Source organism: Phoca vitulina, unplaced genomic scaffold (assembly GCF_004348235.1).
Source record: "Phoca vitulina isolate PV1807 unplaced genomic scaffold, GSC_HSeal_1.0 scaffold77, whole genome shotgun sequence".
NCBI classification, from domain to species: Eukaryota; Metazoa; Chordata; class Mammalia; order Carnivora; family Phocidae; genus Phoca; species Phoca vitulina.
In genome coordinates this window covers 6,397,854-6,413,607 of record NW_022589780.1, presented here as the reverse complement: position 1 = coordinate 6,413,607, position 15,754 = coordinate 6,397,854, and the positions used below count along the sequence as shown (strand labels likewise).

Below are 15,754 nucleotides of genomic sequence, written 5' to 3'. Positions count from 1 at the left end.
AAGAGATATGTAACCTACAATGGTAGAAACATTAGATTGGCAACAGACTTATCCACAGAGACCTGGCAGGCCAGAAAGGACTGGCAGGACATATTCAGAGCACTAAATGAGAAAAATATGCAGCCAAGAATACTATATCCAGCTAGGCTGTCATTGAAAATTGAAGGAGAGAGAAAAAGCTTCCAGGACAAACAAAAACTAAAGGAATTTGCAAACACGAAACCAGCCCTACAACAAATATTGGAAGGGGTCCTCTAAGCAAAGAGAGAGCCTAAAAGCAACATAGACCAGAAAGGAACACAAACAATATACAGTAACAGTCACTTTACAGGCAATACAATGGCACTGAATTCCTATCTTTCAATAGTTACCCTGAATGTAAATGGGCTAAATGCCCCAATCAAAAGACACAGGCTATCAGATTGGATTAAAAAACAAGACCCATCGATATGCTGTCTGCAAGAGACTCATTTTAGACCCAAAGACACCCCCAGATTGAAAGTGAGGGGGTGGAAAACCATTTACCATGCTAATGGACACCAAAAGAAAGCTGGGGTGGCAATCCTTATATCAGACAAATTAGATTTTAAACCAAAGACTGTAATAAGAGATGAGGAAGGACACTATATCGTACTTAAAGGGTCTATCCAACAAGAAGATCTAACAATTGTAAATATCTATGCCCCTAACATGGGAACAGCCAATTATATAAGGCAATTAATAACAAAAGCAAAGAAACACATCGACAACAATACAATAATAGTGGGGGACTTTAACACCCCCCTCACTGAAATGGACAGATCGTCTAAGCAAAAGATCAACAAGGAAATAAAGACTTTAAATGACACACTGGACCAAATGGACTTCACAGACATATTCAGAACATTGCATCCCAAAGCAACGGAATACACATTCTTCTCTAGTGCCCATGGAACATTCTCCAGTATAGATCACATCCTAGGTCATAAATCAGGTCTCAACCGGTACCAGAAGATTGGGATCATCCCCTGCATATTTTCAGACCACAATGCTTTGAAACTAGAACTCAATCACAAGAGGAAAGTCGGAAAGAACTCAAATACATGGAGGCTAAAGAGCATCCTACTGAAGAATGAATGGGTCAACCAGGAAATTAAAGAAGAATTTAAAAAATTCATGGAAACCAATGAAAATGAAAACACAACTATTCAAAATCTTTGGGATACAGCAAAGGCAGTCCTAAGAGGAAAGTATATAGCAATACAAGCCTTTCTCAAGAAACAAGAAAGGTCTCAAGTACACAACCTAACCCTACACCTAAAGGAGCTGGAGAAAGAACAGCAAATAAAGCCTAAACCCAGCAGGAGAAGAGAAATAATAAAGATCAGAGCAGAAATCAATGAAATAGAAACCAAAAGAACAGTAGAACAGATCAACGAAACTAGGAGCTGGTTCTTTGAAAGAATTAACAAGATTGATAAGCCCCTGGCCAGACTTATCAAAAAGAAAAGAGAAATGACCCAAATCAACAAAATCATGAATGAAAGAGGAGAAATCACAACCAACACCAAAGAAATACAAACAATTATAAGAACATATTATGAGCAACTCTATGCCAGCAAATTAGATAACCTGGAAGTAATGGATGCATTCCTAGAGATGTATCAACTACCAAAACTGAACCAGGAAGAAATAGAACACCTGAACAGACCTATAACCACTAAGGAAATAGAAGCAGTCATCAAAAATCTCCCAAAACACAAAAGCCCAGGGCCAGATGGCTTCCCAGGGGAATTCTACCAAACATTTCAAGAAGAATTAATACCTATCCTTCTGAAACTGTTCCAAAAAATAGAAATGGAAGGAAAACTTCCAAACTCATTTTATGAGGCCAGCATTACCTTGATCCCAAAACCAGACAAAGACCCCATCAAAAAGGAGAATTACAGACCAATATCCCTGATGAACATGGATGCAAAAATTCTCACCAAAATACTAGCCAATAGGATCCAACAGTACATTAAAAGGATTATTCACCACGACCAAATTGGATTTATCCCTGGGCTGCAAGGTTGGTTCAACATCTGCAAATCAATCAACGTGATACAATACATTAACAAAAGAAAGAACAAGAATCATATGATCCTGTCAATAGATGCAGAAAAAGCATTTGACAAAGTACAGCATCCTTTCTTGATCAAAACTCTTCAGAGTATAGGCATAGAGGGTACATACCTCAATATCATAAAAGCCATCTATGAAAAACCTACAGTGAATATCATTCTAAATGGGGAAAAACTGAGAGCTTTCCGCCTAAGGTCAGGAACGCGGCAGGGATGTCCACTATCACCACTGCTATTCAACATAGTATTAAAAGTCCTAGCCACAGCAATCAGACAACAAAATGAAATAAAAGGCATCCAAATCAGCAAAGAAGAAGTCAAACTCTCACTCTTTGCAGAAGATATGATACTTTATGTGGAAAACCCCAAAGACTCCACCCCAAAACTGCTAGAACTCATACAGGAATTCAGTCAAGTGGCAGGATATAAAATCAATGCACAGAAGTCAGTGGCATTCCTATACACCAACAAGACAGAAGAAAGAGAAATTAAGGAGTTGATCCCATTTACAATTGCACCCAAAACCATAAGATACCTAGGAATAAATCTAACCAAAGAGGCAAAGGATCTGTACTCAGAAAACTATAAAATACTCATGAAAGAAATTGAGGAAGACATAAAGAAATGGAAAAACGTTCCATGCTCATGGATTGGAAGAACAAATATTGTGAAGATGTCAATCCTACCTAGAGCAATCTACACATTCAATGCAATCCCCATCAAAATACCATCCACTTTCTTCAAAGAAATGGAACAAATAATCCTAAAATTTGTATGGAACCAGAAAAGACCCCGCATAGCCAGAGGAATGTTGAAAAAGAAAAGCAAAGCTGGCGGCATCACAATTCCGGACTTCCAGCTCTACTACAAAGCTGTCATCATCAAGACAGTATGGTACTGGCACAAAAACAGACACACAGATCAATGGAACAGAATAGAGAGCCCAGAAATGGACCCTCAACTCTATGGTCAACTAATCTTTGACAAAGCAGGAAAGAATGTCCAATGGAAAAAAGACAGTCTCTTCAACAAATGGTGTTGGGAAAATTGGACAGCCACATGCAGAAGAATGAAACTGGACCATTTCCTTACACCACACACAAAAATAGACTCCAAATGGTTGAAAGACCTCAATGTGAGACAGGAGTCCATCAAAATCCTAAAGGAGAACACAGGCAGCAACCTCTTCGACCTCAGCCGCAGCAACTTCTTCCTAGAAACATCGCCAAAGGCAAGGGAAGCAAGGGCAAAAATGAACTATTGGGACTTCATCAAGATAAAAAGCTTTTGCAAAGCAAAGGAAACAGTCAACAAAACCAAAAGACAACTGACAGAATGGGAGAAGATATTTGCAAATGACATATCAGATAAAGGGCTAGTATCCAAAATCTATAAAGAACTCATCAAACTCAACACCAAAAGAACAAAGAATCCAATCAAGAAATGGGCAGAAGACATGAACAGACATTTCTCCAAAGAAGACATCCAAATGGCCAACAGACACATGAAAAAGTGTTCAATATCGCTCGGCATCAGGGAAATCCAAATCAAAACCTCAATGAGATACCACCTCACACCAGTCAGAATGGCTAAAATTAACAAGTCAGGAAAGGACAGATGTTGGCGGGGATGCGGAGAAAGGGGAACCCTCCTACACTGTTGGTGGGAATGCAAGCTGGTGCAGCCACTCTGGAAAACAGTATGGAGGTTCCTCAAAAAGTTGAAAATAGAGCTACCATATGATCCAGCAATTGCACTACTGGGTATTTACCCCAAAGATACAAAAGTAGGGACCCGAAAGGCTACGTGCACCCCGATGTTTATAGCAGCAATGTCCACAATAGCCAAACTGTGGAAAGAGCCAAGATGTCCATCAACAGATGAATGGATAAAGAAGATGTGGTATATATATACAATGGAATATTATGCAGCCATCAAAAGGAATGAGATCTTGCCATTTGCAACGACGTGGATGGAACTGGAGGGTATTATGCTGAGCGAAATAAGTCAAACAGAGAAAGACATGTATCATATGACCTCACTGATATGAGGAATTCTTAATCTCAGGAAACAAACTGAGGGTTGCTGGAGTGGGGGGTGGGGTGGGAGGGATGGGGTGACTGGGTGATGGACACTGGGGAGGGTATGTGCTCTGGTAAGCGCTGTGAATTGTGCAAGACTGTTGAATCTCAGATCTGTACCTCTGAAACAAATAATGCAATATATGTTAAGAAAGAAAAAAAGAAGAAGAAGAATGTAGCAGGAGGGGAAGAATGAAGGGGGGGAATCGGAGGGGGAGAAGAACCATGAGAGACAATGGACTCTGAAAAACAAACTGAGGGTTCTAGAGGGGAGGGGGTTGGGAGGATGGGTTAGCCTGGTGATGGGTATTGAGGAGGGCACGTTCTGCATGGAGCACTGGGTGTTATGCACAAACAATGAATCATGGAACACTATATCTAAAACTAATGATGTAATGTATGGGGATTAACATAACAATAAAAAATTTTAAATAAAAAAAAAAATCTTGGATCAGGAAAGTAGACTTACTGAACTCCATAACTACATGAAATGTAATAGCATTCACATCATAGGAATCCCAGAAAAAGAACAGAGAGAAAACGGGGTAGAAGGTTTATGTGAGGAAATTATAGCTGAACACTTCCCTAATCTGGAGAATGAACAGATTTCCAAATCCAGGAAGCACACAGAACTCTCACCAAAATCAAGAAAAGCAGGCCAACACCAAGATGTATTGTAGTGAAATTTGCAAAATATAGAGATTTAAAAACAACAACTACAACAAAAAACAGTCAAGACAAAGAAACAAAAAAACCAAGACTAAAAGCAGCAAGGGAAAAGAAGTCCGTAACTTACAAAGGAAGACAAATAAGGTTAACAGCAGAACTCTTCATAGAAACATGGCAGGTCAGAAGAAAGCTATCTAGCAAGGCTTTCATTAACAATAAAAGGAGAGATCATGAATTTTCCAGACAAACAAAAACTAAAGGAGTTTATGACCATTAAAATAGCCCTTCAAGAAATATTAATGGGGACTTGTTGAGTAGGAAAAAGACTAGAAAGGAACAGAGAAAATCTCAAGAAATAATGACAAAACAAGCAATAAAATGGCACTAAATTCACTTCTATCACTAATTATTCTGAATGTAAATGGACTAAGTGCTCCAATCAAAAGACATAGGGTGTCAGAATGGATACAAAACCAAGACCCATTTTACATGTTGGCTACAAGAGACTCATTTAAGACCTAAAGACACCTGCAGATTAAAAGTGAGGGGATGGAGAAATATTTATCATGCTCATGGATGTTAAAAGAAAGCTGGAGTAGCTATACTTATATCAGACAAACTAGATTTTAAACTGAAGACTGTAACAAGAGATGATGAAGCGGGGGAGCACCTGGGTGGCTCAGTGGGTTTGGCATGTGGCTCTTGATTTCAGCTCGGGTCATGATCTCAGGGTCGTGGGATCAAGCTGTGGGCTCTGAGCTCAGTTGGGAAAATGCTTGAGATTCTCTGCCTCTCCCTCTGCCCCTTCCCCCCATACACTCTCAGTCTCTCAAATAAATAAATAAATAAATAAATAAATAAATAAATGTTTTAAAAAAGAGATGAAGAAGGACACTATATCATAATAAAGGGGTCTATGCAACAAGAAGATCTAACAATTATAAATTGTTATCCCCTTGACTTGGGAGCACCCAATATACAAAGCAATTAACAACAAACATAAAGGAACACATTGATAATAATACAGTGATTCTAGGGGAATTTAACATCCCACTTACATCAATGGACAGATCATCTAAGCAGAAAATCAGCAAGAAAACAATGACTGAATGACACACTGGACCAGATGGACAGAAAAGATATATTCAGAACATTTCATCCTAAAGCAGCAGGACACATACTTGTGAAATGCACATGGGACATTCCTTAGAATAGATCAAATACTAGGTCACAAATCAGGCCTCAACAAGTACAAAAAATTGAGATCATACCATGTATATTTTCAGACCACAATGCTATGAAACTTGAAGTCAACCACAAGAAAACATTTAGAAAGACCACAAATACATGGAGGATAAAGAACATCTTACTGGAGAATGAATGGGTCATTCAAAAACCAGGAAATTAAAGAAGAAATACAAAAAATACATGGAAACAAATGAAAGTAAAAACAGGATGGTCCAAAATCTTTTGGATGCAGCCAAGGTGGAAATAAGAGGGAAGTATATAGTAATACAGGCCTACCTCAATAAGTAAGGTAAATCTCAAATAAGCAAACTAACCTTACACCTAAAGGAGCTAGAAAAAGAAAAACAAATGAAGCCTAAACCAAGCAGAGGAAGGGAAATAATAACGACTGGAGCAGAAATAAAAGATGTAGAAACAACAACAACAACAACAACAGAAACCAGTAGAACAAATCAATGAAACCAGGAGCTGCTTCTTTGACAAAACTAATAAAATTGATAAACTCCTAGCCAGGCCTATCAAAAAGAAAAGGGAAAAGACCAAACAAATAAAATCATGAATGAAAAAGGAGAGATCACAATCAACATCACAAAAATACAAACAATTATAAGATAATATTATGAAAACTTATATGCCAACAAATTGGGCAATCGGGAAGAAATGGATAAATTCCAAGAAACATATAAACCATCAAAACTGAAAAAGGAAGAAACAGAAAAGCTGAAAAGACAAATAATCAGCAAAGAATTTGAATCACACATCAATATCTCCCAACAAAGATAAGTCCAGGGCCACATGACTTCCCTGGCAAATTCTACCAAACAGTTATTTTTTAAAAGATTTTATTTATTTATTTGAGAGAGAGAGAGAGCGAGAGAGAGAGAGCAAGAGAGAAAGTATGAGCAGTGAGGAGGGACAGAGGGGGAGGAAGAAGCAGACTCCCAACTGAGCAGGGAGCCCGATGCCAGGCTTGATCCCAGGACGCTGAGATCATGACCTCAGCCGAACGCAGATGCTTAACTGACTCAGCAACCCAGGCGCCCCTTCTAACAAACATTTAAAGAAGAATTAATACCTATTCTTCTGAAACTGTTCCAAAAAACAGAAATGGAAGGAAAACTTCCAAACTCATTCAATGAGGCCAGTATTACCTTGATTCCAAAATGTGACAAAGACCCCACTTAAAAGGAGTATTACAGACCAATATCCCCGATAAACATGGGTATAAAAATTCTCAATAAAATACTAACAAAATACTAGCAAATCAAATACAACAGTACATTAAGAGAATTATTCACCATGACCGAGTGGGATTTATTCATGGGCTGCAGGAGCGGTTCAATATTTGCAAATCAATCATTGTGATATACCACATTAATAAAAGAAAGAATAAGAATACTCTCAATGCAGAAAAAGCATTTGACAAAGTATAGCATCCATTCTTGTTAAAAAACCCTCGGCAAAGTAGGGATAGAGGAAACATATCTCAACATCATAAAGTCCATATATGAAAGACCCACAGCTAATATCATCCTCAATGGGGAAAAACTGAGAGCTTTTCCTTTATGGTCAGGAACAAAACCAGAATGTCCACTATCACCACTGTTATTTAACATAGTACTGGAAATCCTAGCCTCAGCAATCAGACAACAAAAAGAAAAAAAAGGCATTCAAATTGGAAAAGAAGAAGTCAAACTCTCACTCTTCACAGATGATATGATATTTTGTGTGGAAAACAAAAAGACTCCACCCCAAAATTGCTAGAACAGATACACAAATTAAGTAAAGTTGCAGGATACAAAAACAATGTACAAAAATCTGTTGCATTTATATACGCCAATAATGAAGCAGCAGAAAGAGAAACCAAGGAATTGATCCCATTTACAATTAAAGCCCAAACCATAAGATACCTAGGAATAAACCTAACCAAGGAGGTAAAAAGATTTGTACTCTGAAAACTATAGAACACTTATGAAAGAAATGAAGATGACACAAAGAAATGGGAAAACATTCCATGCCCATCGACTGGAAAAATAAATATTGTTAAAATGTCTATACTACCCAAAGCAATCTACACATTCAATATAATCTCTATCAAAATACCACAGCATTTTTCAGAGCTAGAACAAATAATCCTAAAATTTGTATGTAACTGCAAAAGACCCTGAAGAGCCAAAGCAATCTTGCAAAAGAAAGGAAGCATCACAGTTCCAGACTTCAAACTATATTACAAAGGTATGGTCGTCAAGACAGTATGGTACTGGCACAAAAACAGACACATAGATCAATGGAACAGAGTAGAACACCCAGAAATGTACCCACAACTATATGGTCAACTCATCTCTGGCAAAGCAGGAAAGAATATCCAATGGAATAAAAGACAGTCTCTTCAACAAATGGTGTTGGGAAAACTGGACAGCGACATGCAGAAGAATGAAACTGGACCACTTTCTTATACCATACACAAAAATAAATTCAAAACGGATGAAAGACATAAATGTGAGACAGGAATCCATCAAAATCCTTGAGGAGAACACAGGTAGCAACCTCTTTGACATTGGCTGTCACAACTTCTCACTAGACATGTCTCTTGATGGAAGGGAAACAAAAAAAAATTTAACTATTGGGACTTCATCATGATAAAAAACTTCTGCGTAGTGAAGGAAATAATCAACAAAACTAAAAGGCAACTTTCAGAATGGGAGAAGATATTTTGAAGTGACATATCTGATAAAGGGTTAGTATTCAAAATCTATAAAGAACTTATCAAACTAAACACCCAAGAAACAAATAACCCAGTTAAGAAATGGACAAAAGATATGAAGAGACATTTCTCCAAAGAAGACATCCAGATGGCCAACAGACACATGCAAAGATGTTCAACACATCACTCATCATCAGGGAAACACAAATCAAAGCTACAATGACATATCACCTAACACATGTCAGAATGGCTAAAATTAACAACAGAAAAAAAAATTAGGTGTTGCCGAGGATGTGGAGAAATGGGAACCCTCTCGAACTGATGGTGAAAATGCAAAGTGGTGAAGCCACTCTGGAAAACAGCATGGAGACTCCTTAAAAAGTGAAAAACGGAGCTACTCTACGACCCAGCAATTGCAATACTAGGTATTTACCCAAACAGCCCCCTGATGTTTATAGCAACATTACCTACAAAAGCCAAATTATAGAACAGATCAAGTGCCCATTGACTGATGAATGGATAAATAAGTTATGGTATATATAGACAATGGAATATTGCTCATGCATAAAAAAGAATGAAATCTTGCTATTTGCAATGACATGAATGGAACTACAGAGTATTATGCTAAGTGAAACAAGTCAGTCAAGAAAGATGAATACCTAATGATTTCACTCATATGTGGAATTTAAGAAACAAAATAAATGAAGAAAGAGGGAAAAAAGAGCGAGACAAACCAAGAAATAGACTCTTAACCATAGAGGACAAAGTGATGGTTATCAGAGGGGAGGTGAGTGGGAGGGATGGGTTAAATAGGTGATGGGGATTAAGGAGTATACTTGTGATGAACACTGGGTGTTGTATGGAAGTGTTGAATCGCTATATTTTACACCTAAAACTAGTGTTATACTGTATGGTAACTAACTGGAATTTGAATAAAATCTTAAAAATAAAACGTATTTCCATGCAATGACTTATATGCCTATGTTCAGAGAAACATATTCATAGAAGCTGAAAGGTGGACACAATCCAAATGCTCATTAATTGGTCAGCAAATGAACAAAATGTGGTGTACCCATACAATGAAAAACTATTTGTCAATAAAAAGGAAAGAAACAGTGGCATATGCTACAATGTGTATAAGCCTCAAAACCAACATGCTAAGTTATATGCAAAGTCCTGTAATGGCAAATCTGTAGAGACAGAAAGTGCATTACTGGTTGCCTGGAGCTGTGGGTGGGAATGGAGATCAATTTAAACTGGGCATAAGGGCTTTTTATGGGATGATGGAAATGTTCTAAAATTGTATTGAGGTGATAGTTGTACAACTCTGTAAATTTACTAAAAGCCACTGAATTGTACACATAAAATGGATGTTTTCTACAGTATGTAAATTACAACTCAATAGAGCTGTTAAACGTATATCCTCCAATGAATTCTTACTGTACTCAGAATTAAATTTAATGCACAACACCGTCTAAACCCAAATTCTAAGCTCTTTCTACTCTGTTCCTGTTTCTCCAGGAAAATAAATGACACACCAGAAGGCTTGTGTAGAGGAAATAGATTTTTAATGGAGTTGGACAATGGAGGTACCCAGGAGGACTAGGGAGGGGGTTAATGATGAAACAAAAAATGCAGATATGTTACCCTTGTGATTAATTGCCTTTACTATGCTCTTCACATTCAGTATCTAATGCCCCACTTTCTATGCTCTGTCCAGTAACTGGATAGTTTGGGCTAAGATTAAATTTAAGGAAAATGTCCCTCCTTTCTCTAACCTACAGAGTAGACATCATGCTAGTTTCTTTCTCTTCACATTTTCTTTTTTTTTTTTTTAAAGATTTTATTTATTTATTTGACAGAGAGAGACATAGCGAGAGAGGGAACACAAGCAGGGGGAGTGGGAGAGGGAGAAGCAGGCTTCCCGCGGAGCAGGGAGCCCGATGCGGGGCTTGATCCCAGGACGCTGGGATCATGACCTGAGCCGAAAGCAGACGCTTAACGACTGAGCCACCCAGGCGCCCCTCTCTTCACATTTTCTATCAATCAAGTGGACAAAGAAAGTTTATTAAGCAAGTACCATTTACTCCAACAGTGTGCTGGATCTTGTGGGTGACTGATGAGTAGACCTCTTCCTTCAAATAAAAAATTGTGACCCAATATAGAAAATAGAACAAATTGTAACTGTTACGGCTGAAATGGAAGTGGGACCCCCAGAGTCCTTATTCCCTCTTCAAATCCAACTCTGCCTGACTCTATTAGAGTGGCCCGTGATATACCTCCATGGAACTCCCAGGGCTCCTCAGAGAATATTTCAAAGCTACCAATCAAATTCATCCTCTTCATTTCAGAGATGATGAAACAGATGTCCAAAAAGAGCAAAGAACTAGCCCAAGAGAATGCAGCTATGGTCCTCTGGGTCCTCTAAATGTACAGACTTACACATGAAGCAATTTAAAATCCAGATAATTATACACACAAGAGCTTTCTGGAGACTGTCACAATTTCATACTTCTCCTGTAAACTCCCCGTCATCCATCACACTGCTTTGGCCATAAGCAGGGCTCAGCAGTTACATTTGGAGTGACAATATGAAACCAAATAGGTAGTAAGTTTAGGGTATTGACTGTAATTTAAGTAGCCTCAGAGAAAGAAAGACATTACCATGGGGGGGGGGGGGATTTGATTCATTCAGTCAACATTTATTAAGAGTCTATAAGTGCCAGGAACTGAGAAGAAATTGAGTGTTCAGAAAAGTTCTGTTTAATAATAGTAGGTGTGTGTATGTGTGTGTGTCTCCTATGTTCCAGCAATTGTGCTAGGCATTTTATATGTCATCTAATTTAATCCCCATCATGATAATATCAATAGGTATGTTTAGCTTCATTTTTACAGATGAAAATTCTGAGGCTGAGAGAAGTGGCTTGCCAAAGATCACAAAGCCAGTAAGTGGAGACTCTATTGTGGTGAGCCTAATCAACCTTGCCACCATACCAAGGAACTTTCCTCATATGATAGATCTCAAGCGACAGAAAATAAACAAATGGAGGCGAATTCTTGTCCTGGTGTAGTCACCAATTTTCAGGGTGAAACAGGGCATATCATGGAACCTCCTGGAACCTTGGAAATTCCACCTGAGAAGTAGAACTCAGTGTAGCCTTGCACAGAGGTCTTAGATGACTCCATGAGGTAGAACCTGTGGCATATTTGGCCTTACAAGTGAGGAAAGCATCCAAGTCATTAAAGATGTGATTTTATGTGGAAAGCTTTATAATGAAATCCTCCCAAGAGGCTAAAGTGCACCAGGTTTGACCACAGAATCACAGGAAAACAACAATATACTTCCTTAGGGTTACCCACAATCACTGGGGTCATAGTCTTTCTTAACTGTTGAACCAGGATATCTGACCTTCCTAGGCCACAGCTATCCAGACAGAATCCTGAGTCAAAACAAAAACCACTCAGCTGGCTGACTTCTTTCCAATGGCTTTTTGCTGGCTAACATGGAGTAGGAAGTGTAGAGAGGAGGGGAGGTTCTAGGGCAATGGAATATTCATTCCTGGGCCAAACTTGGCAAGCTCATCTGTCATCCAGCTTCAGAGGTGACTTAGTCCCAATACTCACACAATAAGCAGGGTAGGACAGCTGGGACGTGTAGAACTTGAGGATGGGCTGATCAAGTGAAGCCACTGGGTAGTGAAGATGGATGGAAAACTGCACAGATTTGTTGATGAGCTACGAAAATGGTGAGAAGTGGACAGATTCAGAATATATTATATAGGTATAACCTACTAGGTCTTACTAATGCAGTGGTTTTCCAAGTGTGATCCCTGAAAATAGTAGTAACACTATTGCCTGGGAACTTGTTAGAAATGCATATGCATAGGCCCCACCCCGATCTACTGAATCAGAAACTGGAGATGGGACCCAGCAATCTATTTCAATGGTCCTCCAGGTAGAGCCTGATGCAAAACCAGTGTGCTAATGTTTGATTAATCACTACGCTATTGTTTCAAAAAGAAAGAGGGAGGGATGAAGAATGATTCCAGATTTGGCGTTGGGGAGACATTTACTACTGATGGGGTAGACTAGGAAAGGAGAATGTTGCTGTGGGAGTGGAATTGAAAGTTCTGTTGGAGGTTGTTTGAGATGCCAGTGACACATCCAATGGGGTTGGTTAAGTGGGAAGTTGGATATATGAGTCTGGAACTCAGGGGAGAGATCACAGCTATTCACCTTAATTCTAAGATCCTTGAGAACATGTCTAATTTACCTTAATGGTCCCCACAGAATATACCAGTCCAGTGTAGGGCCCAGAACAGGTGGTTGGTAAATGTCATTGAATGAAGAAAGGGGAGCAAGCTTTTCCTGCTTTCTCTAGTAGCTAGAACACTCCCTAAGTATCAAGTGTTCCTCCATTTAATATTTATTTGCTCATCTGGGAAAACAGCTACTCTGAGAAAAGCAGATACCTTAGAACAGTTGAGTTTAAAGACTTTCTTACAGCTCACTGACAAATGTCAACTCCTTCCCATTCTCTTTCCTGTGATCAGCATTGTTTGGCTTGACTTACCCATATCTAAATTCCAGAGGTACCAGATCTCCTGTAACTGGCAGTTGAGTGAGCACTGAGGCTGTGTAATTTCTCAAGCTAGGTGACAGAGGAGCCTGCTGAAGCTGCCAGAGCAATGACTGAATGAAGGGAGAAAGGAAAGGAGATACATGCCAATTCAAAACTTGATAAGACAGAATAACCTGAGTGCAATAATAAATCTTCCTGTGGGAGCCCAAAAAGGTAGTGATCCATTTGGACTGGCGAATTTGGAAGGTTTTGGACAAGAAGTGGGGTTTGTTCTGGGTCTTCCTTGAAGAATGATTAGGAATTACAGGCTTGGAATGAGGGAAGGGTGTTCAAGGAGGGATTGACATTGGCAAAGGCCTGGGGGAATAAAAGTGTATAAGAGAGCAAGGAACGTTCATGTAGATAAAGGAGAGGTTGAATGAAAAGGAGTAGTAGCAGGTAAGATTGGAAATGTGGGTCTGGGCCAGACATGTGGGGCAGAGGGGCATGAATGCAACAAATGTATGCAAATATCTGTCCAGTAGACATACAGTAAGAAATGACCTACAGCAAGAAATGATTTTCATAGTGTGACCCAATACACACATACATAGATAAAAACTTGAAACAAAAGTTTCTGAAAAGAATACTTACCATTTCTTATGTATATATGATGATATTTTCTATCATATTTTGTTATTTTAAAAAATGTTTTACAGGACTGGGACAAGATGGTGGAAGAGTAGGGGACCTCATTTCATCTGGTCCCTTGAATTTAGCTAGATATCTATTAAATCATTCTGAACACCTATGAATTCAACCTAAGATGTAAGAAAAGGATTGCTGGAATTCTACAAATAGAAAAGCAACCACTTTTTGCAAGGTAGGAGGTGCGGAGAAGAGAATCACGGAGGATATATTGGAAGATAAAGGGTGGGGGGGAGGGATCCTCCATAAGACAGTTACCAGAAAGTGATATAGCCCCTGAGTGCAAAATCAGAACTTTTAGAAGTCTGCTCCAGTGAGAGATGTCCCTGCCTGAAAGGTGCTCAGGTGGCGAAGCAGGGCAGAATTCTAGGTGGGACAGTGTGGTCTTAGGATTCTCAGGGTAACAGAAAGAATGGGGGTGCCTGAGCTGGGAGAGTTCCCAAGCATTGGAGCAGGGAAATCGGCTCTGGTCAGCAAGTCCAGGAGTGGGCTGTCATCTCGGTTTGCCATAAACCACAAGCTGTGGCATGATCAGGTGACCGTTCCCCATGTGGTGGCCCTGCAAAGGGCAGAAACGTGGCAACCCTCCTCCTTCCCCTGGGAGTGGGGGCAGGGAGCACCAATGATTGGGCAACTGCTCTCAGTGTGAGGGCCCTGCAAGTGGCAGGCCCTCTGTGACCCTCCCTCCCCCGGGAGGATCAGTGAGGGTACGCACAGCAGTAGTCTGCAGAGTTTAGTGCACACAAAAGTGAAGACTGCTTTTCCCTGAGGGTTTACTGAAGAGAGGGGGCCCTGATCTTTCAGCTCTGGGGCTGGAGATTGGGGTGCCACCATTTTTGTTTTCATCCCTAAAGCAGCTCAGAAAGCCTTCAGGGAACAAAAGCCACATAAAGCAACCTGGAGCAGCTTACACTGAGCATAGTCCCTGGAAAGGAGCAATGCAACTCCGCCCAGGCAAACACACCTGAGATTCAGTGCAGCAGGCCCCTCCCCCAGAAGACCAGCTGGAACATCAGGCAAATACCAAGGTTACAGAGCACACAGAACTGCAAAACTCCAGCGTTAGGGGAAAATAGTATACAGAATTTGATATTTTTTCCCCATGATTCTTTTATCTTTCAGTTTAAATTTTTCCTTTTCTTTTTTTTCTTTACAAGTTTCTTATTTTATCAGCACTTAGTTTTTAAGTCTTTTTTAATTTTTTTATTTTTTAAAAATATTTTATTTATTTACTTGACAGAGAGAGACACAGTGAGAGAGGGAACACAAGCAGGGGGAGTGGGAGAGGGGGGAGAAGCAAGCTTCCCGCGGAGCAGGGAGCCTGAGGCGGGGCTTGATCCCAGGACCCTGGGATCATGACCTGAGCCAAAGGCAGCCATTTAACGACTGGGCCACCCAGGCGCCCCTTTAAGTCTTTTTTTAAAATTTCAGTTTTACCTTTACATTTTATAGATATATTCTTCATATTTGGCTTCCTATCAATGTATTCAAATTATATATATATATATATAAAATATGTATATATGTATATATATATATATATTTTTTGCTTTCTTTACAATTTTGGGATTTAATGTCTTCTAACAAACAGAACAAAATACATGATGTGATGATTGCTGGGTGTTATATGCAATTAATGAATCATTGAACACTACATCAAAAACTAATGATGTACTATATG

At 39.4% G+C, this 15,754-nt stretch overlaps 1 protein-coding gene across 4 annotated transcripts in view; it reads right to left on the bottom strand.

The window, feature by feature from the left end:
* Positions 1-15,754, bottom strand: part of ZC4H2 (zinc finger C4H2-type containing) — a 67,450-nt gene that overhangs the window by 37,059 nt on the left and 14,637 nt on the right. For 2 of the 4 annotated variants that reach the window (XM_032393824.1, XM_032393825.1), the window contains exon 2: positions 12,429-12,539. The exons of the other annotated variants lie outside the window; for them this stretch is intronic. In XM_032393824.1, coding sequence (XP_032249715.1) covers positions 12,429-12,539 — 111 coding nt within the window. The remainder of the gene's footprint in view (positions 1-12,428; positions 12,540-15,754) is intronic. 4 annotated transcript variants of the gene reach the window in all.